At 45.2% G+C, this 24,945-nt stretch overlaps 11 protein-coding genes across 11 annotated transcripts; 4 read left to right on the top strand and 7 right to left on the bottom strand.

The window, feature by feature from the left end:
* Positions 1 to 54: 54 nt before the first annotated feature.
* On the top strand, positions 55 to 1,002 carry VTP01DRAFT_6558 (uncharacterized protein; the record flags this gene model as incomplete). The annotated part of the gene is made up of 6 exons (XM_069385472.1): positions 55 to 145; positions 202 to 320; positions 384 to 477; positions 537 to 563; positions 629 to 834; positions 901 to 1,002. 6 exons carry the CDS (start codon positions 55 to 57, stop codon positions 1,000 to 1,002), a joined length of 639 nt encoding a protein of 212 aa, XP_069242931.1.
* Positions 1,003 to 1,179: 177 nt separating this feature from the next.
* On the bottom strand, positions 1,180 to 3,136 carry VTP01DRAFT_6557 (uncharacterized protein; the record flags this gene model as incomplete). Its single annotated transcript, XM_069385471.1, has 5 exons — positions 1,180 to 1,420; positions 1,506 to 1,895; positions 1,958 to 2,517; positions 2,574 to 2,777; positions 2,852 to 3,136. The coding sequence occupies 5 exons, from the start codon at positions 3,134 to 3,136 to the stop codon at positions 1,180 to 1,182; spliced, it is 1,680 nt and encodes a 559-aa protein (XP_069242930.1).
* A 1,833-nt stretch (positions 3,137 to 4,969) lies between these two features.
* On the bottom strand, positions 4,970 to 5,872 carry VTP01DRAFT_6556 (uncharacterized protein; the record flags this gene model as incomplete). The annotated part of the gene is made up of 1 exon (XM_069385470.1): positions 4,970 to 5,872. The coding sequence occupies one exon, from the start codon at positions 5,870 to 5,872 to the stop codon at positions 4,970 to 4,972; it is 903 nt and encodes a 300-aa protein (XP_069242929.1).
* A 2,612-nt stretch (positions 5,873 to 8,484) lies between these two features.
* Positions 8,485 to 14,275, bottom strand: VTP01DRAFT_6555 (uncharacterized protein; the record flags this gene model as incomplete). Its single annotated transcript, XM_069385469.1, has 8 exons — positions 8,485 to 8,534; positions 8,618 to 10,609; positions 10,675 to 10,893; positions 10,961 to 11,262; positions 11,330 to 11,895; positions 11,973 to 12,791; positions 12,856 to 13,054; positions 13,128 to 14,275. The coding sequence occupies 8 exons, from the start codon at positions 14,273 to 14,275 to the stop codon at positions 8,485 to 8,487; spliced, it is 5,295 nt and encodes a 1,764-aa protein (XP_069242928.1).
* A 492-nt stretch (positions 14,276 to 14,767) lies between these two features.
* On the bottom strand, positions 14,768 to 16,707 carry VTP01DRAFT_6554 (uncharacterized protein; the record flags this gene model as incomplete). The annotated part of the gene is made up of 5 exons (XM_069385468.1): positions 14,768 to 15,214; positions 15,307 to 15,625; positions 15,680 to 15,921; positions 15,985 to 16,391; positions 16,467 to 16,707. The coding sequence occupies 5 exons, from the start codon at positions 16,705 to 16,707 to the stop codon at positions 14,768 to 14,770; spliced, it is 1,656 nt and encodes a 551-aa protein (XP_069242927.1).
* Positions 16,708 to 17,367: 660 nt separating this feature from the next.
* VTP01DRAFT_6553 (uncharacterized protein) lies at positions 17,368 to 17,829 on the top strand (the record flags this gene model as incomplete). The annotated part of the gene is made up of 1 exon (XM_069385467.1): positions 17,368 to 17,829. One exon carries the CDS (start codon positions 17,368 to 17,370, stop codon positions 17,827 to 17,829), a length of 462 nt encoding a protein of 153 aa, XP_069242926.1.
* Positions 17,830 to 18,691: 862 nt separating this feature from the next.
* On the top strand, positions 18,692 to 19,511 carry VTP01DRAFT_6552 (uncharacterized protein; the record flags this gene model as incomplete). The annotated part of the gene is made up of 2 exons (XM_069385466.1): positions 18,692 to 18,766; positions 18,828 to 19,511. The coding sequence occupies 2 exons, from the start codon at positions 18,692 to 18,694 to the stop codon at positions 19,509 to 19,511; spliced, it is 759 nt and encodes a 252-aa protein (XP_069242925.1).
* A 93-nt stretch (positions 19,512 to 19,604) lies between these two features.
* Positions 19,605 to 20,622, bottom strand: VTP01DRAFT_6551 (uncharacterized protein; the record flags this gene model as incomplete). The annotated part of the gene is made up of 6 exons (XM_069385465.1): positions 19,605 to 19,769; positions 19,828 to 19,930; positions 19,991 to 20,049; positions 20,113 to 20,223; positions 20,276 to 20,470; positions 20,527 to 20,622. The coding sequence occupies 6 exons, from the start codon at positions 20,620 to 20,622 to the stop codon at positions 19,605 to 19,607; spliced, it is 729 nt and encodes a 242-aa protein (XP_069242924.1).
* A 502-nt stretch (positions 20,623 to 21,124) lies between these two features.
* On the top strand, positions 21,125 to 22,498 carry VTP01DRAFT_6550 (uncharacterized protein; the record flags this gene model as incomplete). Its single annotated transcript, XM_069385464.1, has 5 exons — positions 21,125 to 21,196; positions 21,257 to 21,355; positions 21,425 to 21,531; positions 21,591 to 21,672; positions 21,728 to 22,498. The coding sequence occupies 5 exons, from the start codon at positions 21,125 to 21,127 to the stop codon at positions 22,496 to 22,498; spliced, it is 1,131 nt and encodes a 376-aa protein (XP_069242923.1).
* A 221-nt stretch (positions 22,499 to 22,719) lies between these two features.
* On the bottom strand, positions 22,720 to 23,171 carry VTP01DRAFT_6549 (uncharacterized protein; the record flags this gene model as incomplete). The annotated part of the gene is made up of 2 exons (XM_069385462.1): positions 22,720 to 22,869; positions 22,929 to 23,171. 2 exons carry the CDS (start codon positions 23,169 to 23,171, stop codon positions 22,720 to 22,722), a joined length of 393 nt encoding a protein of 130 aa, XP_069242922.1.
* A 166-nt stretch (positions 23,172 to 23,337) lies between these two features.
* VTP01DRAFT_6548 (uncharacterized protein) lies at positions 23,338 to 24,360 on the bottom strand (the record flags this gene model as incomplete). Its single annotated transcript, XM_069385461.1, has 3 exons — positions 23,338 to 23,435; positions 23,516 to 23,814; positions 23,885 to 24,360. 3 exons carry the CDS (start codon positions 24,358 to 24,360, stop codon positions 23,338 to 23,340), a joined length of 873 nt encoding a protein of 290 aa, XP_069242921.1.
* Positions 24,361 to 24,945: the final 585 nt, after the last annotated feature.

Raw genomic sequence — 24,945 nt, 5'->3', positions numbered from 1 at the left:
AATTGATGCTGACATCCACACTGCGCGCGTCTTTTCTTCCGCCGATCTGAAGGCATGGTTCAGAGCATCAATATATCTGGGATTGTAAACGCGCTCAGGGTGCTATGGAACCCAAGCCTGGCAGTACCGCATATAATAGTCAAAGGCAAATACTTGAACAATTTTACAATGGTCATTCTGCAATGCTGATTCGATACTTAGACATTCGTGGCATTGAGTATGAAAACCTCAGGAACAAGATCGGTGTGCAAGCAATGGCGTTTGACAAGGATAACTGTCTAACAGCACCGTATGTGCCTCACATCCATCCTGAATACAAGGTCACATTATACTTTAGCTGCCTCTGCGTCTTTCCTTCCTCCTAATCGTTTTCGGTAACATAGGATGCCTGGCAACGCTGCAAAGAAACATTCGGCGATGAAAATATTGTTATAGTGTCCAACTCGGCCGGTACTAAAGACGATAAAGACTTTAAAGATAAGTTTGCTACTGTGCAGCGATCTAAGAATTTTCGCTGATTCGGCCTTGTTAAACACAAGCGGCAAAGCTTGAAGATGCATTAGGTTGGCTACGAGACCTTGATCCGCATTATCTTTAATCCTCGCTAAAATTCTTGTATCCTGGTTAGGTGTCAAAGTGCTGCGGCACACTGAAAAGAAGCCATCAGGTGGCGACGCGCTGTTGAGGCATTTTTCACCACTTCCGGCAAGGAAGATTGCGGTTGTTGGCGATCGTGTATTGACGGATGTACTGTTTGGGAACTTGAATGGCAACTTGACAATTTGGACAAAGAATATCGTGACTGAGAAAGGCGATAATAAGGCAGCACTTGTGGTAAGTTTCGAGAGAAGAAAATGAACTATTCTTGTAAACTTATATATTTGTCCTTCATATATCAAGATACGTCGCATGGAGCATGTACTCATTGCGTTACTGCAAAGATTTCATGTATCTCCTCCATCACATACATCATTTCAGGGTGATAGCGATAGCAATCAATAAAAAGATGATATTTGAATGGAGTATATGGAAAATGTGTATATTTGAGTCTTCTAAATGTAAAGAAGACCATAATCGATTTCGATGGTCTCCGGAGATTCCTGTTAAACTTTTCGGTTAGCAGTATCTATTGGATTACTATATGCATAAATTCATACGAGTTCCAGATGATGTATTAAATTACAAAGGTTTAAGGAGAAGAGGCATATTGGGAGCTGGTCGAAGCGTAATCGTCTGTCTCTTCTTCGGCGTAAAACCAGGCTTTTCGAAAAATTGAAACTTGGTGATCAAGATAGCAAGTAGTATCTTCATCTCAATCATCGCAAAGCGATTGCCGATGCACTGACGGTTGCCTGCCAAAAATGGAGCATACTCGTATGGACTGACTCTTGACGCAGTTTCTTCGTCCCATCTTGATGGTCTACAACGCGTGAGATGGTTGTTAGCATCAATGAATGGACTATACTCTATTTATTTCTTTCTTTTTCCCCACTTATGTTACTTACCGGAATTCCTCGGCATCCTCTCCCCAAATAGCCTTCGAATGGAGGTTTGAAATGAGCGATAGGAAAATAGGCGTACCTTTAGGAACAAAATATCCGCCAAGGACGCCATCCTTTGTACTGATTCGGTTGGTGACTGGAACAGGTGGCAATACGCGCATTGTCTCTCTGCAGACATTGTCGAGTAGTTTGATACTGTTGATTGCATCATAGGTGGGTATGTTGGCAGTTGAGATATTTGAATGGTCCAAAGGATCTTTGGTAAAAATATCATGGCTGACGTCTAAATTTTCAAAAAGCGGTTTAACTTCGTCTCGGAGAGCGTCCTGGATGTCTTGATGCTGGGCTAATAACCATAGACACCAAGACAATGAAGTACTGGTAGTTTCGTGTCTAGAGTCGTAACATTACTTAGAATGTCAGCCATAAAATATACGCTGCATTTAAATAAGTACCCGGCTGCTAGGAACGTCAAGCATTGATTCTGGAGATCCTTGACGGAAGGACTCATGCCTTGCTCCTCCGACGATTTAATCATGAGACCTAAAACACTGTTGTGTTTCATTTGCTTGGCATTATCCATGCCACGAAGAACGACGGCTTCACTTTCTTCATCTAGCCAACGGATAGCCTGCGCAAGCTCCAGATTTTTCTTGGTTGGCACTTTCCTCAGCAACGGAAAGAAGAAAGATAGAAATTGCATTAAACCGAAACCACGATCAGGGTCGAAGATAGCAAGATAAGCGCTGCTTAGCTTGTTGCTTTTCTCAGTTCCGTCATACTTGACCGAGCTGAAGTCTTGACCAAAGCCTGCCAAGCCGATAACATCCAAAGTTGCCAGACTGAGGCCGTGAGATACGATAACTTCGGACGGTTCCTCTTTTCCCTCGATCTCTTTGTGCCATTTCTCGCACAGATGGACTGCTGGAATGGCCATTAATGGCGTGAGTTCACGGATAGTTTGAACAGAAAATGCAGGATTGAGCATCTTTCGCTGGTGTCGATGCACTTCACCCTTAAAGATCGAGGATTAAGAACTAGCGAGCTAAAGATCCCGACCAGTAAACATACCTCTGCTAACAAAAGACCCTCGCCGAGCGTGCGCTTTAAAAAGTTAACCGTTTCGGGCGTCTTGACATAGTCATAGACATGAGTTGTCAGAATCTCTTTCAAAACAGCTGGATCTGTGACGAGAACCCTCGGATTATTCCACGGGCCATGGTACAACAGTACGCCACCATACTTCTTGGTCCATCTTTTGTGGGGAACGCCTGACTAGTTGTACATGGAGACGTAAATATTCAATGAAAAGAAAAGTAAGTGACCATGACAGTCCGCTGCTATTGTACCTCGTCCCGGAAGATCTCACGCATATTACCGCCAAAGGGAATCCAACGATCAACGGGCGGGCCGGGTATTTTGCTGGTGGGATGGAAATACAAGTTATATACAATGTATCGTGCTACGCTGTATGCAACTGTAGTAGATACGCCAACTGCCAATGCAAATTGCCCGACGGATGCATTTAAGCCCATTGGTCCAAGCACATGCTGATCTAACTGTCGCTGAAGCTGTCGTTCGACGGACTGTGCAAGTTTTTGTACAAGATCGATCCGGTCCCGAATGATATCCATGCTTGGAAACAGGGATGCAGAATAAAAAGTTAAAAGAAGGAAGAAACACCAAAAACCACGGAATGAAAGCACTTTAAGACCGCGCATGTGAGGACAAGCAGGAAGTGGATTGGGGGAAGATTGATTTTCCGGTTTCCGGTTCAAGAGTATAGTGGCCCAAACATGGTAAGTGACGAATCCGCTCTTTTTCTGGTGTCAAACGCGTCTTAACTGGAAAAGAAAGCCATGGGTCTCAAGATGTGTGGATAACGATAGCCCTCTAATGCTTCCTGCCTGTCTGGCATGTGCATCATGCAGGTACATATGTACTTTGTCTGCATGATCTGGGTATCGCTTACTAATCTGCAAATCTACATTTACATCTTTTATCGCGTGGCTGTTTCATGGTGCGCAACTCACGAGGTCGCAGGTAAATTTCAATATTTAGTATTGACGCGTCAGTACACAGTTTAGACAGCTGTTTCTTGTCCTCATCCGAGTTAGTCTGTTATTTAATTACCATGAAGAACGCAAGATCTGCCACGTTTTTGTGTTAGGAGGAAGGAAGGGCATAGTCTGTGCAACCTTGGACTGATTTTTCGAGAACGTTTAAGACTACGTGGATGCTTGCATGATATGTAGCATGCATACATGTACTAGTGCATCGGCATACATAGCTGCTATCATTACTGTCGTTATTTTACGTAGACGCCACAGAAAACGGCCAGTAATAGCAATCATGTCAGTATAATTTGGGAACCAGTTCATGCCATCTATTGACTGTGTCTCTTTTCATGCAAAACAGTGTGACTATTATAATAATTGACATAGCATAGGGATGACAAAGGAAGATAAGATGACTTTCGATATGTAACGTGTCTGTGCGGGGTAGTAAAGATATTCCGCGAAGAACGATATCGAACAGCTAGTCCTCCGGCATGTCGGCAATGCCTATCATCAGATGGTCGAGACATGCACCCAGGCCATGTCAATTCAACGACAACAACAAGAATTGCATGACAAACAAATATGCGGATAATCGCCGGCAGATATATCTGGTTTTTTACCGGTCTTTTTACCGTCTCCGGTAAAAAAGCTTACACATTGCATACAAACGTTGATGTTGATGATGAATAAAAGAAAAAATTTCGCGTTTTGCTGGATGAAATGATCTAAAAATTGTCCAACAACGAAAATTTTTCGCTGCTCTGGGCAGCGGTGTTGGTTGAAAAGACATGAATAAGATTGGAAAGATAGAGAGAGAAAAAAATAATGGACCATGAGAACCGACGGATCACGAACTCCTCAATGATGACAAAAAAAAATGCCAAGGTTCCTTGCGCCTCGCATCTGTTGGTGTAGCATGCGGAAAACGTGTTGGCAGAAGGAAAGGAGAAACGTGCGTATGCACTTCCCTATTGTCCGCGTTGCGCTTTAAGAAGATCTTAGTCTAAGTGCAACGATACACAGTGATATCACTCGCGAATCTTTCCTTGTCGAAGGATGTGTAGAATCCATTTTATCCAGTTTCCTTTACCAGGTGTATCACGCCAGAAATAGATTGGCTGCTGGTCGGTGCCCGGATCTTCAGCCGAATCACCGGCCTGTTGTCCCACCAGGAACATTTTATCGACATCATCAGCGTGTCATTCACAGTAAAGCACTAGGTTGTCCTCGTTTATTGATGATGAATTACAGTCCTGAGAGGGTATTTATGCCAACGCATACGAGAAAGAAATGAACGATATGTGACTAAGAGGGTGAATGAGAGGAAGACAGGATATGTACAATATAAAAGGGAGAGGGGAGAAACGAGATGGAAAAGGGAGCGGGAGATAAACATGCGTGGTATAATTAGATGGAAAATCTTCTAACTAAAGGCTCGCCGCCCACGAGCCAAGGGTCGTCGTCGGAGTACATGAAATCTGCTGCAGCTGCCGTTTTGTCGTTCATAGCGTTCACAAGGATAGGAGATATCTGTGACTGGTAAAAGTATGTATCTCTGGCGACAATTTCAATGTGCATGAATCCACGCATTTCCTCTTTCTGGTCGCGCGATTTTCCATTATCGAGCACGACCGTGAATGGGCAAGGGAAGGCAGTATCTGTTAGCGTGAACTTTGTTCGTTCGTCGTCCGATAATGCCTCCAGTCTTGCTTGGTTCTTATAATCGAAGCGGCACATGCCCTTTGAGCCATCAAGAGAATCTTGCTCGTACCACCAGACAGGTGCTACTATGCGACGCACGTTTTGTCCAAGTATCAATGGCCGCGGCGGCAAGGGTTCAGTCTCCAACTCTGTCTTGCTGGGAGCTGGGGACATCATCATCATAGTAACCGGCCGCTGCTTGACCGTAGTAGAGACCTTTGGTTTAGGTTTTGGATGAAATTCGATCACGCAAGGACCAAGTGAAGGATGGTTCAGTTGACATGACTGGTGGTGACGGTTGTAGCTAGATTCAAGCACATATTGGCACTGGTCTTCAAAGCGTATCCAATTAGAGATCTCGTCTTCAGTTTGCAAGTTGCTTTGTAAGGAGCCTGTCAAGGAGACATTGTAATACCACACAGGCTCCAATGTTCGGAAGATGCCCCTAGTCTCGTATATGGCACCCGGAGGCGGTGTGGATGGATTTTGAGAGGATGAAGCTGTGGAGATGGATGCCATTGATGCCGCTGGGGACGGGCCGAAAGCATTTTGTTGCTTTCTGCTATGCTTGTTGTTGCCACGTTTCAGAATATTCTTCAAGGACTTCATAGCGTTAAAAAGATGATAGATGAAAACGGGACTAGCCGGTAACCATCGAGACACGACGCACGCCATTTTTATATTGCTTGCAGAGCGCGGAATTTCAACCCGAATTCTAACAACTTTTTTTGTCACGTCGGTACACTGGCAGCACCAGCCATCTCCTCGTTTTACTGCGAATATCTGTCATTGAACTCCTCTTTTTTTGTCTCTCTCTTGGCTGCGGCGTAGTTTGCTTTACTATTTCGTTTAGATCCTTCTCGGTTACACACATGCTGCGATCCAGCTACTAAATGATTTTCCGTATCCGGGTTTTCATCCATATCGCTTCTTACATAAGAAATTGCGCGTATCATATGTAGACAACAATTACGCAGTGTCATTTGCCTAGTCAGATTCGTAACTTTTTGAACGTGCTGGAGCATTTGGCTTACAATCAGGGGGCGGTAACGCGTGAATGGATAGCAATGTATCCTGGATCGTCTCATGCAGGAGCGAGTGCTGTCGATGAACAACAAAAATTTCGGCGCATTGTTCGCAAGGAAAGAAAACAACAAATAAAAATACAAAGAACCTAATTTCAGTTCCACGGCCTCGAGCGACCTGTGTGTGATATATCCTGGAACACCAGCACCGTTTCCTCTAATATCTCATAAATCCTGTCCCATGAACATTTCTTCTACCAGCCCTCCCAGAGTATATTTTATCTGCCTCCTAGATGGCGTCCGTCCAAGGTAGTTATGGATAGGAAAACCACAGCTCGAGCCCGCTTTTCCGTACCTTTGTGAGATCGTATGCAATGATACTAAATCTATTTACGTTCAGCCGCGCATGCCTCTTTTTTGTCCGATGGATCTAAGCCGTAATCTCTCGTCGAACATTGAATTGCGCAAGAAATCTCAATTCTGAACCTTGTTTTTAATATCCAGGATGCAACAGAACTTCTCATTAGTTTGAGGCGTTCTACCCTTTAAAGCCTCGAGCCTGCTGTTAATACATTTTCGATCAAGAACTATTGCTATCAGAGACGCGAGAGAATAATCGGACAACGCAATGCTGCAACGAATCGTTATGTATATGTTATGATTATTACTGTAGATTGCACCATCTTTCCCACAGGGTAGCCCCTGTCATACCCGAAAAGCTGGACGTCCCCAGAATAAGGACTAAAAGGAATAACTCTCAAATAGAATAATGACGATCCATTCTAAATGGAAAAAGTGCACTCCATTCCAATCACAGCCGGAGCTGTGCATACAAATGTGGCAAAGTAACAGTGGATCTGGCATTACTACGGTGGCGCGCGCCTCTTTAAATGTCTCTGCGCTTCTAAAGAGAAGTGCAATTGGTTCCACAATTAGCGCAAAAGACTTGGCTTACCTTGGCATTACCATCGGGTCTTGGCTTTTACCAATTGCTAGTTGCTTCTTGCCACCAGCGCAGTCTAAGAAAAGTACACGATCTGAACAGAGAAAACGCCACGTGCTGCACAAAGAGCCTTTAATGGAGAAACACAAAGAGTCTTGACTGATTTGGAAACCCGTGTGATTCTGTGGAACTTTTTTCATTTTGTTGTTGCAAATGCAGTGCTACACCAGGAATTCTCCTCCCCAACGCAAACATCCCCTTCCCAACTTGCTCCCTCTCCCCGGAACGACTATGGCCCACGAGTTATACGGCATAAAAGACGTCATGTTTTGGGTTAATAACAACAAAGACACGAGCCATAAGTAAAAGCTACGTTGCTGCAGCTGCAGACGTTTCTCATCTCGGCAGCTCGTCCTCCAGATAACTTTAAATTTATTCCGACATTGCTCCAGTTTGGACTGCTGTCGGTAAATGATACCTGCGTTATCTACTGTTTACATGCATCGAGTGCGGCAGTCCAGTGCATCTTTTCTCATGGAGTGTACGTCGTCTCAAATGTTTTAGTGCAATTGCAAAGCGCTCTGAAGCTGTTAACAATTGAGGAAATTTATCACCGAGGAAGAGAGAGTCTGCCTCGTCACACTACATAATGTGCCACAGGATGGACAAAAGCCGTCGTCAAATGCCCAAGCCATTTGTACTCCCTCAACTATATCGATATCGTCAATGTCATGCCCGATCTGACGTCGCGCGAGTAGATGAAACCTCAGCAGCTGCTAAGCAACGAGCTAACCAAAAGAACTACAAACCGAGGTTAGAACGGGCGCTTTGTCTCCCCGTTACCCCAATGCGAGCGCCCTTAAGTTTGAAACGCAAATATCCATTAATGGAAGAAATTCTTCGAACGCGTATTTCCCGTTCCAGACTACATAGCCCCGGGCTCAACGCTGAGAGACTGGTTAGATATGTATAACTGGAATGACTCAATACAAAACTTCTTTAATTGACAAGTTACTTTCAATGTTGGTACAAACATATTAATCAACGACTATAGAAAAAGGACAAAAGATGAAAAGTCAAAACTTGGAAAGATGAAAAGATTGAGGGGGGCATAGATGTAAGATATACATAGTGAGGAATAAGCTATACATATGATAATAACAATAAGGTAAACTGCAATATAGATATATACAATGAAAAACGCGAAGATAAAGAAGGAGGATCCGGGGGCATAGAAAGAATTCAAGGAATGTTTAGGGTGGCAATGTTCTCGAAAGAAGGCGTTGCTGAGCTTCTTGGGAACCTGTATTAGGAGGAGGAAAGGGTCTCTGTCAATATAACCATTCTTTGCATTTCGCAGTTACACAGATTCTTCAAAGAACTTACCATGCTCAGCGGCTAGCTGGTATAGATCCATAGCTTTTGAGTGATCAACAACGACAACGTCCCATCCATGCGCATAATATTCGGCTAGATAAAACACAGCCTCTGCATAGTCGAGTTCATCTTGCTCATCGAGTCCTTCTTCGTCCAGTAGGTCTTGATGATGCGTTACAACACGCCCGAACCATTCAAAAGCTTTAGTTCGGTCCTTCTCAACGCCTAGTCCAGAATGGAAGCACTTTGCAACATGGATAAACACTTTAGGTTCGCCACCGTCTTGTGTTGCCAACTTTAGCAAACTTGCAGCTGCTTCTGTTGGACGCGCGGGTATATCACCCCAACCATAAAGCTGATATAGAGAGACCATTGTCATCGCGGTCTTCTTTTGGTCAAAAGGAGCGTGGTCGTATGCAGCTTTGAAGAGTCCGTATGCATTGCGCATTTCTTGTCGTTGTTGGTGTAATAACCTTGCGAGTGCGAGTTCTGCGAGCCACCAGCCGCCTTGACCAGTCTTGTGCCGGTCTTGTCTCTGTCCAAGCTTTACTGCCACTTCATACCATTCTCTGGCAAGATCCAGGTTAGGTGGCACATGAATACCGTGCTCGTGGTAGATTCCAATAAATAACGTGGCAGTCTTGTCACCTTCCTGTGCAGCGCGACAAAATAGGTCGTATGCCTTTTCGAAATCTTGAAATACTACGCCTGTCTTGCCGGAATGATAGAGTTTGCCGAGTTCACGCTGGGAATCGCTTGAGCCCATCTGCGCAGAGCGTTCAAACCAGTCAATTGCTTCTGCAGCGCTTTTGTTGTTGTCATCATCCATTAGCAGTTGCGCAAGCTCAAACATGGCATCCTTGTCATCTTGTTCAGCAGCTTGTCGGAAATGATGCATTGCAGCGGTTGGGTCAGGTAAAAGGGCCATAGTCGAGGGATTTGTGCGCTCGTCACGAATGCCATACAAGTAGTACAATCCAATGTAATAATGGGCACGCGGATGGCTCCTTGATTCGCAAGCGAATTTATACCATTGCAACGCTTCCATATCCTTGTGCAGAGTTGGATCTTGGCTCGGTACTCGACCTTGGGCATGCATTTGACCAATACGGAACATGGCTTCAGCATCTTGCGTAGCTTCAGCAGACTTGAGATACCATTCGAGAGCGCGACGATCGTCCTGAGGAGTACCGAGACCCAGTTCATGGCATTGACCCAAAGAGTTGTAAGCATCAACGCAGTTATCATTCTGTGCGCATTCGACAAGTTCACGGTATCCTGCTTCGGGATCAGCTGGAAGACCTGCCAGCCCAGCAATCTGGTACCGTGCCTTCATAACTCGAGATAATAAATGTCCATGGCTTGCTGCACGTTCGTAGAACTCGAGCGCCGCTGCAAACTGCTCCTGGGCATGCCAGGATTGCGCAGCTAGAAACATTGCTTCCACATGACCCATCGCAGCTGCTTGCTGGAAACAGCGTGTAGCTAATTCTTGCTCTTCTTGCTGCTTTTGCATGATTATCTCGGCATTGTCGTGTTCATCAGAAGGAGGGGTCTCGGTGTCGTTATCGTCGATGCTCATCATGACGGTAGCGGCCAAGTCTGATTCCGGTGGTGGTGGTGCTGCTGCTATCATCGGTTTACTAGTAACCGCACCAGCTTGATGAAGTTGGCCGAGCAAGACTAAAGACTCGGCATCTCCTGATCGAACAGCTTCCGCTAAAAGCTCCATGGCATGTTCAAACTTGGTACTCTTTTGTTGGCTTTGCTCGGATTGAGTTTGGAGTAGCAGGCTGGCGAGTGCACGCATCGAAGGAGCATGGCCTAGAGCAATGGACTTGTGCCACCAAGCAATTGCAACGTCTTCGTCGCCGTTTTCTAAAGCCATCTGGCCCAGTGCCCAGCTACTTGCCGCATACTTTGCAGCTGATCGTGTGAACCAAACGACCGCTTCGCCCAGATTGATATCAACATTTAATAAACCTCGCCAGTAGGCCATGCCTATACATAAAGGATCAGTTATCCATGCCGAGATGTTATGCGGTATATGCACATTTGTTTCTTACCCATTTTGTGTTGAGCTTCAGGGTGACCTTGCTCAGCGCTTGTCTGGTAGTAGAACAGTGCCTTAGAATCATCCCTATCTACACCGAGTCCTTGTTCATAAGCCGTAGCGAGTTTGATCATCGCTTCAAGATCCTTGCAAACTTCTGCAGCTCGTTGGTACCACAAGACTGCTTGTACCAGGTCAATTTCAATGCCGTTACCGAGTCGATAACTTTCACCTATGTAAATGACCCATAATGTCAGATTTTAGATCGGCAGATATCAGGTATCCTGCAATATATATACCAAGCCAGTAAAACGACTGATCGAATGCGTCTTTTTCAGCTAAATTGCGGAGCATTTCAAACGCTTCCTGCTTTGTCATTGATCCAGTATCGATATTGACAGACTGAGAAACAGTATCATCCTGAGCATGTGGGTGCAGCACTGTGATGTAACCAAGTACATAGCGTGCGACCATAAACCGAGAGGTTTTGCCGATGCGTGTTTCTGTGAGACTCGTGTCTCTAGCTGCAATGAGATATTGCGTGAATGCGTCCTGGAACTGATTCTGGGAATGGTAGACTTGCGCCGCGGCAAAAGGTGCCCTATATAATATAAACGTAAGCATATGTATGCAGCATTTAGTCCAGTGCTGTATGTCAAATAACTTACACCGAAGCTCCGAGTTTGGCAGCAGCGTGGTACAGCTCTAGAGCTTTTGCAATGCTTGTTTCAACGGCTAGTCCATTCTGGTAATAGCTTCCTAGCAGCAAGGTCGCTCGTGCATCATTTTGGTCAGCCGCCAGTTGCAGTAACTGGAAAGCTGTCTGGTAATCTTGCGCCACTCCAAAGCCAGCATCGTAAAGCATTGCTAGCTCTCTCTGTGCTACGGCATCGCCCAAAGAAGCCGCCTTTTGATACCAATGAATCATGAGACTGCTGTATTCATGTTGATTTCGTGAGTTCAAAGCATTTTTGGGTTCGTTGCCTACGGCAGCAATGCGGCAAAGCATGGCGAGAGATGTCATGGCAGCGATAACACCCTTCTTGGCAGCTTTTTCGAAACAAATACGAGCTCGGTTCAAATCAACTGGCGTACCGGCGATGCCTTTTGCGTAATATAGACCAAGACTATACAGAGCAACTTTGTGACCCTTGCGTGCTGCTTTCTCGTACCAAGGCATAGCACCTTTTCGGTCTCGTGGGATACCTTGACCGTTGGATAACATCAATGCGACCTGTTTTTGGACAATTGGACACATGACGTGAGTTCCTACTATTTTGGTCTACTGAGAACACACGCTTTGTTTGTTACCTGGAACTCGGCATCAACGTCACCTGTTTGTGCGGCGATCATGTAATGCTTGAATGCCATCTTTAGATCACGTGGACAGACGCCATCGAGTCCTTCTTCGTAGCAGGCGGCTAGCCAGTAGTTTGCCCCACCATCCTGCTCGCCTTTAGCGAGTGATGCAAGGATATTGAATGCCTTGTAGGAATCTTTCTTGACTCCAGCCCACCCATGTAAATAATAGCGTGCAATCATAAGCAAAGCTTTGCTGGTAGCTACTTGGGACGCTTCCTCGGTCGAAACTGCTGCCTTCTGGAACCAATCGAAAGCATCGCGATATCTATCCATGCTGAACAATAGCTGTCCGAGAATGAGCTGCGCTGCGGCTTGGAAGGGGCTTGTTATGCGAGCGGCTTTTTGGTAATGCTCCATGGCCGTTTCTTGACTCGCTTGGACACCACCGCGTCCATGTTCGTAACATGATCCGACTAGACACATTGCATGTACATCGCCCTGAAGGGCAGCTCTTCGGAACCACAAGAGAGCTGTCTTTTCATCCTTTTTCCCAAAAAGGCCCTGAGCAAACATGAGACCAATGATGCGCTGAGCAGGAGCGAAGCCAGCCTTGGCTGATCGATGAAGAAAACGACCTGCTTCCTTGTAGTCTTGTTGCAAACCGAGGCTACCGAGACGGTAGTGTAATCCAACAACATATTGCGCGACTGCATCGTCGGCGGTAATGGCAGCAGTCTTGTAATAATATAGAGCCTGTTCGTGATCTGCATCTACCCCTTGGCTGTGCTCGTACATAAGACCGAGCTTCAGGAGTGCGCGCGCGTTGTTCTACAATAGAAAATTACGAGTGAGACCAAGCTTACGCCACAACTGTTACACGGCGGTTATGTACCACTTGAGCGGCGTGCTCGAGCCATCGTTTGCCTTGAGTGATATCGTTCTTGTGATCTACAAGCAGAATGCCTAGTGCTGCTTGGGCATCTGCGAATCCTTGTTGGGCGGCTGACAGCAAATATTGCTCGGCAATGTCAATATCCCGTTGGACTACAATGCCTTGTTCGTAGTATATGCCTGCGATATATTGACCATACCTAATTTGAAGAAAGTAAATATGTAAGGGTCTATACGTGAGAGAGATATTAAAATTGTCACTTTGAACTTTACTTGTTTCCATTTTGGGCGCTTTTTTGGAACCATTCTAGCGCTGTAGCTGCATCTTCGGCAATACCTTCTCCTTTGAAGATAAGTTCTCCGAGGCGGTACTGAGCGAGGCCAGCTACGTATTGAGCTTCTTTGTGTTGCACGACAAAACCGGGATCTAGCTCTGCAGCAGCCTTGAACCAGTGAGCTGCCTCGACATTGTTGGATGCATGGTAGAAATATTCAGCTAGCGGATAAAACGATTCCCAGCAGCCGAGCTCGGCCAAGTTTCTGAGTTGCGAAAACCCTTTATCGGTATCGAGAACCGTTCCCCATCCCTCCAGGAGGCACCGAGCAGACCAAACGAGGGCGCATGGATCGTTTGTTTCTTGACCCCAGAGAGTTATGGTATGAAACACTTTAGATTGGTCATCAGATGTCCTTGCAGATACGATAGCTTGTCGCAATATTCTGTGGGAATCACTGCGGCTCTCTTTGAGCTGCTGCAGGAGATCTTGGGGATCCGTAGAGCGCAAATCTTGCTCTTTTTGTTCTTCCTCCAGCTCCTGCAGCCCATATTCTTGAGTGTGAGCTATAGCTAATTTGTCTTCAACGCAGACAGATGGCCAGTCTTGGCAAAACTGCGATCGCCGGGATACAGTCGATGAAAATGCCGTAACCGTCGTAATCGTGCTGGTAAGATCCAATTGAGAAAACATACCGCCAGACCACATCATACTAGCGGTACTGCTGCTACCGGCGCTTGAGGAGAGCCGGGCATTGCTATCATTTGTTTCGCAAGAAAGGATAGAGCGTGTTCGCCGAGAAGAGGTTACTGGTTGCCACGGAGGCGAGGGTGAGCGGGATGCGTGCCTGTGTGGCCTGTGCACGAACGGTCGACTTTGCCTTGATGAGACCTTGTTGTCTTCTTCGGTGGCACTTTGGAGCACAGATGGTGATGGTGATGGTGATGGTGTTGAATTTGTTGATATCGCTGTTTCTGGTGATTGTGCTGTATCTGGCATTGCTTCGGACGGTACAACGATCGACTCACGACTAAACCGTCGCGAGAACCGTTTCAGACTCTTGATAGATCCAGGTCGGCTACCCCGACCTTTTGTCGTGGACGGTATGCTTCTTTCCGACGTCGGCCGGCTATGATGACTACCCATGCCCAACCGTTCAAATCAATCGAAAGGAGAACAGAACACTACAGGCGGGAAAAAGGGTGAAGTGGAGTATAAATACGTGTGCGCAAGGAAATAAATAAGAAAAAAGAGGATGTCGTGTATCTCTGCACTCCACAAACTCTGTCCCCCAATAACAAGAAAATAGTCTGGCAGATGAAATGCATGTCCAAAAATGGATATCGAAAAACATGGGATGGCTGTTCCTGGTGGGAAATCGACTTGTTCAGTGCAACCCGCCCCTCTGAGTTTGGCCATCCAATCATGCGATGGCGAAGCATGCGGTGAGCATCATTTCATCCATTAGACGGGATTATGCCAGAGTGGCAGCACGCAGGATGCCAACGATGAAGCGTTTCTACAGGAACGGCAAACGATGATATTTCACGCGGCCGTGCACACAAAAAGCGCACCATGTCTTGTTTGTTTGTTTTTATTGAAGGCGACGTCGCACATGGCGCCCGCAATTTTTTCCCTTTATTTGTCACTTGATGTCTTCTTTAGTAAACGGGAAACGGCGGCCTCTATATCTGCAATGCGAGCTTTGATACTGGGACGTGCAAGGCGCTCCTCCCATTCCCTCCATGTTGTTCCATCTTTGAACTTGCCCATAAGTTCCTCGGTTGTCTCTACAATGTTACCCTTGGGTGTAATTGTATTGACAGACAAAGGTTGTTCGTGGTCGCGGTCGTGCATCTTTGCATTGGTGACATTGCGAACGAAATTACACAAATTCTGCACAGCTCGTACAGATGACGGTGTTGGCAAAATGATTTGAAACACGTGTGGTTGATCGACAAATAGTTCCAGATGCACATTTGTAGGTATATATTCATCGTTCTCGATATCTTCATTGCATTGGTTGGAAGCCGTAAGTGCTAAGTAGATCGACTCGTCTCGTAATCTTTCAGCCGTGCCCGCTTGCTATAAGCAAATATGTATCAAACCCAAACGTGTCCATATTTAGTTGAATTCGATATCCGTGCATAACATGTCAACCCCGGTGTGCAACTCACCACAAGTAATTTTGGTAAACCTCGAAGGCGGTGCTTGTCAAAAACTGGGCTCACGTAGGGATGCTTTAGAACTCTGTTATCAGCATAAAATTGAACACGGTCAATATCGTCCTCACGATGTAGCGAAGAACGTGAAGATATAGCAGAAGGACGACCGAAAGGGCCAGGAGAAGCTGCTTCCTTTAGAAGCTTGGATTTTGGACGTGGCAACTTATTGTAATCGACAGCTGCAGATGGAGCGTGTTTAAATCCTACTGCCGGCAGATAATCTGTAAGTAGATTTGAAACAATTGAAGGAAGAGAATGCGTTAAATCGACCCTGCAGATTGGATGATAAGTACGCTCTTTACGGAAGCAAAAGAGTAATATCTACCATGGTGATAAGGTCATCGCACCAGCTGGTGCTTGCAATCCAGCATCGCGCAAGGCTAGTAGCAAGGCAAGCGTCAATCCGCCTCCAGCAGAGTCTCCAGCAACGACTATGTTGCTCGGGTCGATCTTGTCTGGGCCATCGATCAGATACATGTAAGCTGCTAATGCATCCTCGACCGCTGCAGGGAAGGGATGTTGGGGAGCTAGACGGTAATCTATCGAAAAGACGCGCGCATCTGACAACTTCGTACAAAATCCATTAAAAAAGAAGGAAAGCATGGTATCATCACTCGTATACTATTTTACCTTTGCGAGCTTACTCAAGAACTGTCGATACATAGTATAGGAACCGAGATAATAAGCACCACCGTGAAGATATAAGATGATCCTTTCCTTGTTTTTTGAGCCCTGTCTGCTTTCAAGCCATTCGCCCCGCAATTGAGGAACCTGGTCGCGATCGCTCCGCCAATCCCATCCTATGGCTTGCTCGTCTTCTAGACTAAACAGTTTTTCCAGCACTTCACCGGCCTTGTGACGGAATTCTTGTGGTATCCAGGCTTTTTCGCGGTTGATGCCTGAGGGTATCGGAATTCCTTTGACTGTCGTAATAGCTTGCAACTCTTCGACAGTCTTTGAGGTTGAGCGCTGTAGAAAATCGGCGACGACAGCTATAGCGAGGTCGAATGAAAGCGACCATGATTTTGCGGGCGGACCTGGAATTATCATCATCACCCATCGTGAGTTTCACTTGCGCCAGTGATGACTGCAAAAGCAGACACCCATAATACCCTTTTTGTAGTGTCGATAAATCGTCTGTGCTATCACTGGCATGGGTGGAATAAGATGCGCCCACAGTCTTGGAGGGATACCTGTTGTAGGCTTGTTGGGCGTTGGACGACTTTTACGAAGGGATATCTTGCTTTGCTCCCCTGCAGCAGCACGGCGCGCACTGGCGGTCGTAAATGATGTAGATGAAATGAGCTTATTGACCTTTTTCAGCTTGGGGCGAGCTGTCCTGACTGTTGACATGAAAAAAAGAGCGGAAAAGAAGGGGGAAGGGAAGAGCATGGTAACAGCGAATGTGAACAAAGATATTTAAAAAAATCGTGGTTCCACATGCCATCAGGGTCCGCTCAATGAAAAGAACTGAACCCCTTGTTGATGGTCAATACGGCCCACATCCCAGAGCGGGTATCGACTTCGTATTTTCTCAAACGCAAAGTTCAGTAATATTCAAGATGAATCGAGCAGTCCAAGATTTCTTCGTTCAATTTCCTTATTCAATTTGCTTTCCAAGTAACCTTCTAACTATAAATTTTAACAATTGTGATATATCGGGCTAGATTGGTATAAAGTGGTGATAAACACAATAGCAACACATATATATCATAGCTCTTGACAATGGTCATAACTATTCTTCAACGAAGTCAATTACTAAACGACTTCGATGCTCGAATGCGACATATCAGTAAATGCTGCTTTTGTGAATACTGTGATACAATCGATATTTTCATTGCTGGCATATCCATTACCAGCTCGTTATTTTTTCGTTATGCTTTGTGGCAACAGTGCTTTTGACGTTACTAGAACGGAAGCTATGCTGCTGTAGTTTGGAGAACCACGAAGGCATGAAGAGTGCTTCTTTGAAACGCCGCTGAAGCGTATTAATAGCCTTTTTGTCAAGACCTAATGTCAGAACCTACCAACGCTGGAATTATTACTGTAGGCGATGAACGTTGGATCCCGGGATCACGGAGACCAGATGGCAGCTACCGGAAAGAGCGCAAAGTTCGTCCTGGGTTTACCCCGTTAGAAGATTTGCAACGGTACACGACACCAAGGCAACGACTACAACAGCAACAAGAACAACAAAAGAAGCAGCAACAAGAGCAGCAGAAAGAGCAGCAGCAGAAACAGAAACAAGCAAACAACAAAGCGCAAGGTTACCAGCCGCCAACAAGCGGCAAGTCAGACACCGAACGGCTTGTCAGAAACTTGCAAAAGAAGTTGCGACAGGTTCAAGATCTAGAGCAGAAATTGATCAAGGGCGAAAAGCTGGATGAAAACCAGCGAGAGAAAGTGAAGAAGGGCAAGGCTTTGAGAGATGAATTGGCGGAAGCAATGTCCAAGTTATCCCTAGACACAAAGTAATAAACTGTTTTGATGTCCAAATTTTGTCAGTATCTATTCCTGGCTTCTAGGAAGGGAGTATAGCTTTACGAGCGTGTATAGATTGCTCCCACTCTCTAGGATAAATGAGACGAACAAGAATAATAGACGGACGAGAACAACATCAATGCGAGCAGGCAGATACATTTTGCAGTACATCTTGTTTTCGTAGATCACTATGCGTAGCACGCGTAACGCAGTATATCATACGTGATTTCTCGATGCGATATACTCGAAAGACAGATTTAATTTCATCCACCAGCAGTAGCATGTCCATGTCCGCCTGCGCGCTCCACCCATAGTGCGCGATTCAATATCCCATATCTTGGATTTGCTACCAAGGAAGCCACCAAAGAGCCAACGACGCCGACGGTTTTAGCCTACTGTCTGGCCAGAACTCGCAAATATCCTATATGAGCTAGATCAGCTGAGCCAAGACGTGACCTTTCAGCCGCATCCACCACAATCATCAGCAACAATGCCGCCGTCCGTGGATTTCCTGCGTTGGATCGGATAAGCTCTCTTCCCCTTTCCTCTAGTTCCTCTTTGTTCCTTTCTCTTTTCTTGCGCTTCCTTCCCTACCCTTTCATTAGAACTAAAAAGCTGAAAAGAACCGCGCACAGGGCATTGATAATTTACTTTCCACCGCGAAGTGTTCGTCAAAAAACAGGAAAGAAGATTTGATAACAAATTTCTACAGCAATGTCGTGTACAAACACCGTATCGAAAGAACAAACTAACAGTTATGATGATAACTAGCCGGTTTTAAGATGACAGCCTATAAAACAGGTGTTGGAACTTGTCAAAAAATGTTCCCTTCTTTCTTTTCTTCGTTCTCGTTATTATGGACAGACCATCCAGAACCGAAGAACTCGATGAATGGATGCCGCTTGAGAAGCTAGATCGTGCATCAAGTCCGGTCCGTAATATGCCCCAATAAAATAACGAAAAACTTGGTTATTGATCTTTCTACTACATAGTGGGAAATCGTAGACGAAAATCCAAAGCGTACAGGAAGGCAGGACGCGGGTCCAGCAGCAGACGATGTTGACGATGTTGCAGCGTTGCAAGACTATAGCATGCCAGGAAGTTATCCCGATATGGCTGTTAAAGACATACATCAAGCTGCCGCTGCCACCACAAGCGCATCAAAACAGCACAGGCATACTTTTGATGCATCCGAAGCGGAATCATTTGAACCATTGTTTACGCTTTTGCCCGATTCGCCAGACTTCGATGAGATAATGGATGAGTTGGCGATGCCTCTCTATGCACAAGAAGGCGCATCCAGTGCTACTACCGCTGCTAAACCGCTTACAAAGATATCTGCAGCCGCATCATCTCTCTCTGGACCAATGACTTCTGCATTTAGCAAGGCCTCGCCCTCAGATATTCCTTCAGCGTGGTCCGAATACGTCCAAAATGCTCAGTACAATTCTCAACAAGAGCCTTCCAAAATTATAGCCACCGCGTATGCCGTCGATACCATGCCTGGCACTTTTCCGAACATTGATTACAATGCCTTAGACTATGATAATCTTGGACAGATGAGTGGTTTGATAGACAGCGCTGCCAGTCCAGGTACTGGACACGACACGCCTTCTTTAGTAATTGGTCCAATTATTACATCGCTCATGATCCTCTGGATGCTAGGACGGTTCTAGCTCTGCCTTTCTCTCCTTTTGCATCATTCATTCTTCTGTTTGTAATCTTTGTCAAACGATCAAAGTTTGTTTTTGTGGAATCACGTCAAAAGTTTACAGTCTGTCAATAATGGCCTGTAACTCGCTTTCGGAGTATATCCTAAAGTTGTGCTCGGGTGTTACGGATGCAAGCTGGACATTTGCTTTGTTCAATTTCTCCTCCATCACAGATTTGAGTACGGTCAGCGAGAGAGTCTCGGCTTCTTGCAAAGTCATCGACTATACAAGTCTTCTATTAGCAGGTTTATCAATGTATTCGCTGGGGCCTTTGACATACTTTGTGGTATTCTTTTTCAAGTTCTGTCTGCGCTCCTTCAGAGCCCGAGCCTATGGCCTTTGCATTATATGACATGAATGTACCAGAAGGATCAGCGTGGAACCTTTTATCAGGACAATCATGAGTCGTTTTCATTTATCTCTTTCGGTGCTGTGACACTTACAGCTGAGGACCCTTTTCGTCAACACCAGCAATCAACAACGCGACACCGAACGGTCGACTCTAATATCAGGTTTAGTATTAATATCTTCTCATGAAGATAGAGGCTTTTGCGATGTTACTTACCATAACTGCATCCTCTCCGTCTGCACTTTCACCAAACCGTAATGCAAGGTCGCAAATGCTCTGGGTCAAACTCTCTACTTTGAGCGGTTCGTCGTATGTAAACCGATGGTTCTACAGACATGTCAATATCCCAACATGCGTAAAGGATAGCTTTATCACCGACCTGTGCGGCTACACGGCCAAAGTCAACAAGCGTTCGGGCGTCAGCAACCATGCCACTCAGGGCGGCTGCTAAGTGATTGTCGACCTCCATAATTTTCTCGATTGAGCTGGCTTCAAGCAGGGGCGAAGATACCCGCTTTTCGACGGCGAGAATAACACCTTGAGAGGTTTGGATACCAATAGCCGTTGTGCCGAGCTAGATTTAAGCATGAGCAAGCGAATTTAAGCGCGTCAATTCAGGTATGATGTCACCTTGATAGCCTCGATGGCATATTCCACTTGGAAGAGACGACCCTCAGGTGAGAACGTATTCACGCCTCGATCGTATTCTGATCGTGTCATAAACATGCTGTGTAAACGGAGTAGTTGTATGTAAAGGAAGAACTTAGTCGATTACGCGGCCCGGCCCTCAGTTGCCTGAAGTAACGTAACCCCGCAAAGACAGACGGGACGAAAAAGGCAAACATTGTCGAGATCATGGTCATGGTAAGTATCCAAACATTACTACGATGAGATAACAGTATATGATATACAGCTAGAAAAGGGCTATTGATGACCTTACGATCCAGTAACTTGGCTAGCCAATCTGGTAGTGACATCTTTAGGGAATGGATTTTTTTGGTTACTATTCTATATACTAGATTGATGTTTTGGGGGTTTTTGCTAGCATCCATATTGCAAACATGCTGTACAACGAAATACATCGAGATACCACGGCCATAGATGGATCTTATGTAAAGTCTGTTTATTTCGTAGTGATAATCATGCTGACTGAAAAGATGGCAGCACACATTAAAAGGGAAAAGCCACGTTTCCGCAGCATTCACTTTAACAGTTCAACGAGCCTTCGATGAAAACCAGTAAGAGCCGGAAACAAATAGGAGACAGGCTGCTGGACAGAATCGTAGAGTTATCTCTCCAGGTAAGCCGATCTTGATGTTTTAAACAAAAAAGGTCTTTCTTACGAAGAAGCAAATGGCAGCTGGAGCACGAGAGCGACAAAGATAATCGCGATAATAGTAACGAGCACTTGTGGCGAGAACTTGATGACGCACGACGCGAAAAGCTTGAAAAGAAGCTGGTATGCAATATCTTTTCTTTTTTTTTCTCTTTGAAAAGTTTCGATATCCTTAACTCTCGACGTATATAGTTTCATGCAGCAAAGCTTGTAAGGACCTGCATCAAAAAATGCCGGATCCTTGAAACACAGAAGATCATAAAAAAACTCAAGGAAGCAAGTGGACGGTCAAAAGAAAGGTATTATGGCTTTTTCGTGACATGGCGCCATGGTTGCTAAGTAGCTTTTGAATATTCAGCCAATCTATAAATGATGAAGCTGATGCAATGAGTGTGTCAAATCCAACCGAAAAATGGGAGCAGGAGAAGCAGCTTCTCAAGGTACAAAAAGATATTTTAATTGTAGAGAATGGCAATATTGACATATGACGTAAAGGAAATCGATCTCGATAAGCTGGCAGCAAAAGCGATACGACGGCGGTTAGAGGAGCATGACAAATTGAAAAAGAACAGCATTGTACGCTCTGTCGTGAAGAAGCAGGAGGGTTCGCTGTCAGGCGAACTGACTGCAACAGAATCCAATCTCGTAAAACATAAGGCAGTACGCGAAGAGTTGGACAGTGTATTGCGTGACATTGAATATATCATTCTGCCACAATACCTCGTCGTACCACACAGAGCAGCCGAGCAGCAACAAGAAGACAAAGAAAAATACGCACCATCATCCCAGAACAAGACTAGCAAACGAAAGTATGATAGCGGGCAACAAAGCAATGGTGGATCCCTTGAATCGACGTTCGTCGATTCATTAAACGCAGAAGGCGATGATGGACGCAAGAAACGACGGAAGCAGAAGTCTGATGTGGATTGGGAAGATCCTGAATTTGACAAATATTATAACGGTGTCAAGAAAAACCGAGCAGGCCAGCAAGCACGAAGACGGAAATGGGAAGAATTATACGGTGAAAATGCGAATCATTTAGTCAAGGAACGCAGAAGAAAAGCTGCGGAGAAGGCAAACAAGAAGAACAAAAAGGAGGATAAGAAAGATAACAAGTCTGCAAAAATGTCAAAGAGGGATGAAGCTGCTGCTGCACATCCATCTTGGCAAGCCAAGGTACAGCAGCAGAAGATGATGGCTCAAGCTCTCAGTGGAAATGCTGCACCAGTCAACAAGAAAATTGTTTTCGATGATGCTGATGATTAAAGGATGTAGACGTGTACCATTTGCAAGATTCATTGTTTGTACAACATAGCCTTTTCTTCCATTCTCGCCAAACCTTATGTGTGATATCCGCCTAAAATTACAAGCTCACAGTAGCAACATACAAATATGTGAGGATAAACATAAGTTACCGAGTAACTATGTACAATATGTTGTGAAATTACACAATTACATATCCAGAACAGCGTGAATGGATGACAAAGTTAGGAGTAACGTTTCACGAGTAGTTTGTTTAGGATAGCAGCAAATGTCACGATGCCTTGGTTCCATTCATGCTGTAAAGTTTTTGTGATATTGTCGCTTTGACGGATATCTTGGAGAACATGCCTTTGAGACCAATAGGAAATGAATTCCTGATACTTGGACATTAGCAGCAGCAATGAAAAGAGAATTGTATCAATGTTCTTGTTACCTCGTCCCGAAGCAGGTAAGGTACACCTCCTAAAGCTTCCAAGCGCCAACGCGTACTTAACATGGTCTCGCGCCATTCCTTGCATTGCCGGGACAATTGTTCTTGCATGGCATAGCCTCCAAGGAATACAGCCAATGTGCCCCCTGAAAACCCTAAAAAGAAAGACAGAACTGGCAAACTGTCAAATGTCTTGAGACATCGTTCCTTTGCATCCGCTGCTAAAGTTCTCGTTCTCGACCACATGTTTGCCTGAGCGGATGTCACCTTGGCCAGGCACAGCGAAAGCAATTCTTTTTCCTCTCTCTCCGATATCAATGATTCAACTTTGATATTTCAAAAATAAATGGATATATGTAATAATGTACAAGTTTCTTGACGCCAGCGCCAAGTAACGAAGATATCTTCTAAGCTAATAGTAAGCCCAGACCTTGAAATCTTTGAAAAAGGTATGTTCTTCCTTTGGTGGGGCCCAGGAGTCATCGGAGCCACCAAAAAATGTGTGGAATGCTATCAATGAAGAAGAGTAAGGAAGTATATGAGCAACATGCCTTATATACATGTGTGTATGTAAAGACAGTCATGCTTACCAAGACCAGTAAGTCGGCCCGTCTTCTTGGACAAAAATGCCAATTGCTTCTCGTTGTAAACTTGCTTTCCATTAACAAGCACCTCGGCTTGTCCATTTTGCTGACCAGGAGTGTTAAGCTTGACTCGTTGCTTGAGCGTAACCCATTCACCAGTCTTAAAAGTCCAAGTTCCTCTTCCGAGACTGTATCCATAGTTAGGATTGCAAATGTTGCCTTCCTCATCGCAAAGACCGTCGCGCTGCTTGCTTTCCGGCATGTAAGCGTAGATTTCACCAGCACCTTCTTTGCGCCACATGAATCTATTTTGGGGTAGAATTGTTCAGTCAGATGAAAAGGGAAAAAGGTAGTTGTAAAAACTCGATTACTTACCTAGTAGAAAAGCAGCTACTGGCATCTGCACCGCCAGAGCAACCTTCATGTCCACCGTACAATCCTGGCAGTTTTCCTCCTTTTACAAAGTCGAAACCCTTTGGAAAGAAAAGCTTATATTCAAGGACTACCAGCTTTGCCTCCTCTCGAAGCTCTATAGGTTGCGCGTAGAAACCAATGCCACCTTGAGGAGTGTTAGCGGGATTGCTGCTTCCTTTGGGATACTCGACGCGAAGGACCATATCAGAAGAACCAGAAGGATCCTTTACAATATCGTAGTTGCCGCCGTCTTTCGGCCATGCCCAGCCGCTTGATTTCGGAATACCCCATTCGCTTGCCCAAGATCCACCTTTGGCGGCCTTGTCATTCTTGTACTTGCTCCAGTTATCAAAGCGCCATGTTTCTACGTGCTGGGGTGCCGACAGTACGCTGTGAATACAGAAGGCAAGGAGGAGGAGTAGTGTAATGGGTTGCATTTAAGGATGTCTCTATGCCTGCTACGAGTATAAAGACAGTCTATGGTGTGTAGGAACCGATGTTTGCGTGTGCGTGCGTTCGTGCCAGGAAGAAGTGTCCGTTTAACTTTGAGGCTAATCCAATGCCATCTGCCTCTTTATAAGGCCCAAGCCGTGATACATTCCACGGAAGGCTCATCATTCCTCCTCGGACATTCTTCGCCTTATACATAATAGGTATGCTTAATTGAAAGACTCGAGGCACTGACGTCCGCTAATTTTTTCATTTTTCGAGCTGCCTTTGTTTTAAGTTCTCTTGTTTTTGGATATTCAACCATCCCTACCACAATGGCCATCACATTGACAGCAAACTCTTCAACCTTATTTCATGGAATTCGAAGTTCCTTGATCTGTGTATATGAACGAAGGAATTTCACATGGACTTTATTATTCTCAATGGGTCGAGCCTAAATCGTCAGCGGTGTCAATTATCTAACTAAGCTACTTTTTTGTGGAAGCCCAATTATTCCTTACCATATCTGGATAGCAGGTATCCTTGTCAGAATGAAAGAGTTGTACAATATGGCTGAATGAACGCCAGAGCCA

This window comes from Rhizomucor pusillus (genome assembly GCF_041956525.1).
Source record: "Rhizomucor pusillus strain CBS 183.67 unplaced genomic scaffold VTP01scaffold_3, whole genome shotgun sequence".
In the NCBI taxonomy this organism is placed as follows: Eukaryota; Fungi; Mucoromycota; class Mucoromycetes; order Mucorales; family Lichtheimiaceae; genus Rhizomucor; species Rhizomucor pusillus.
This window is presented reverse-complemented; position numbering and strand designations above follow the sequence as displayed.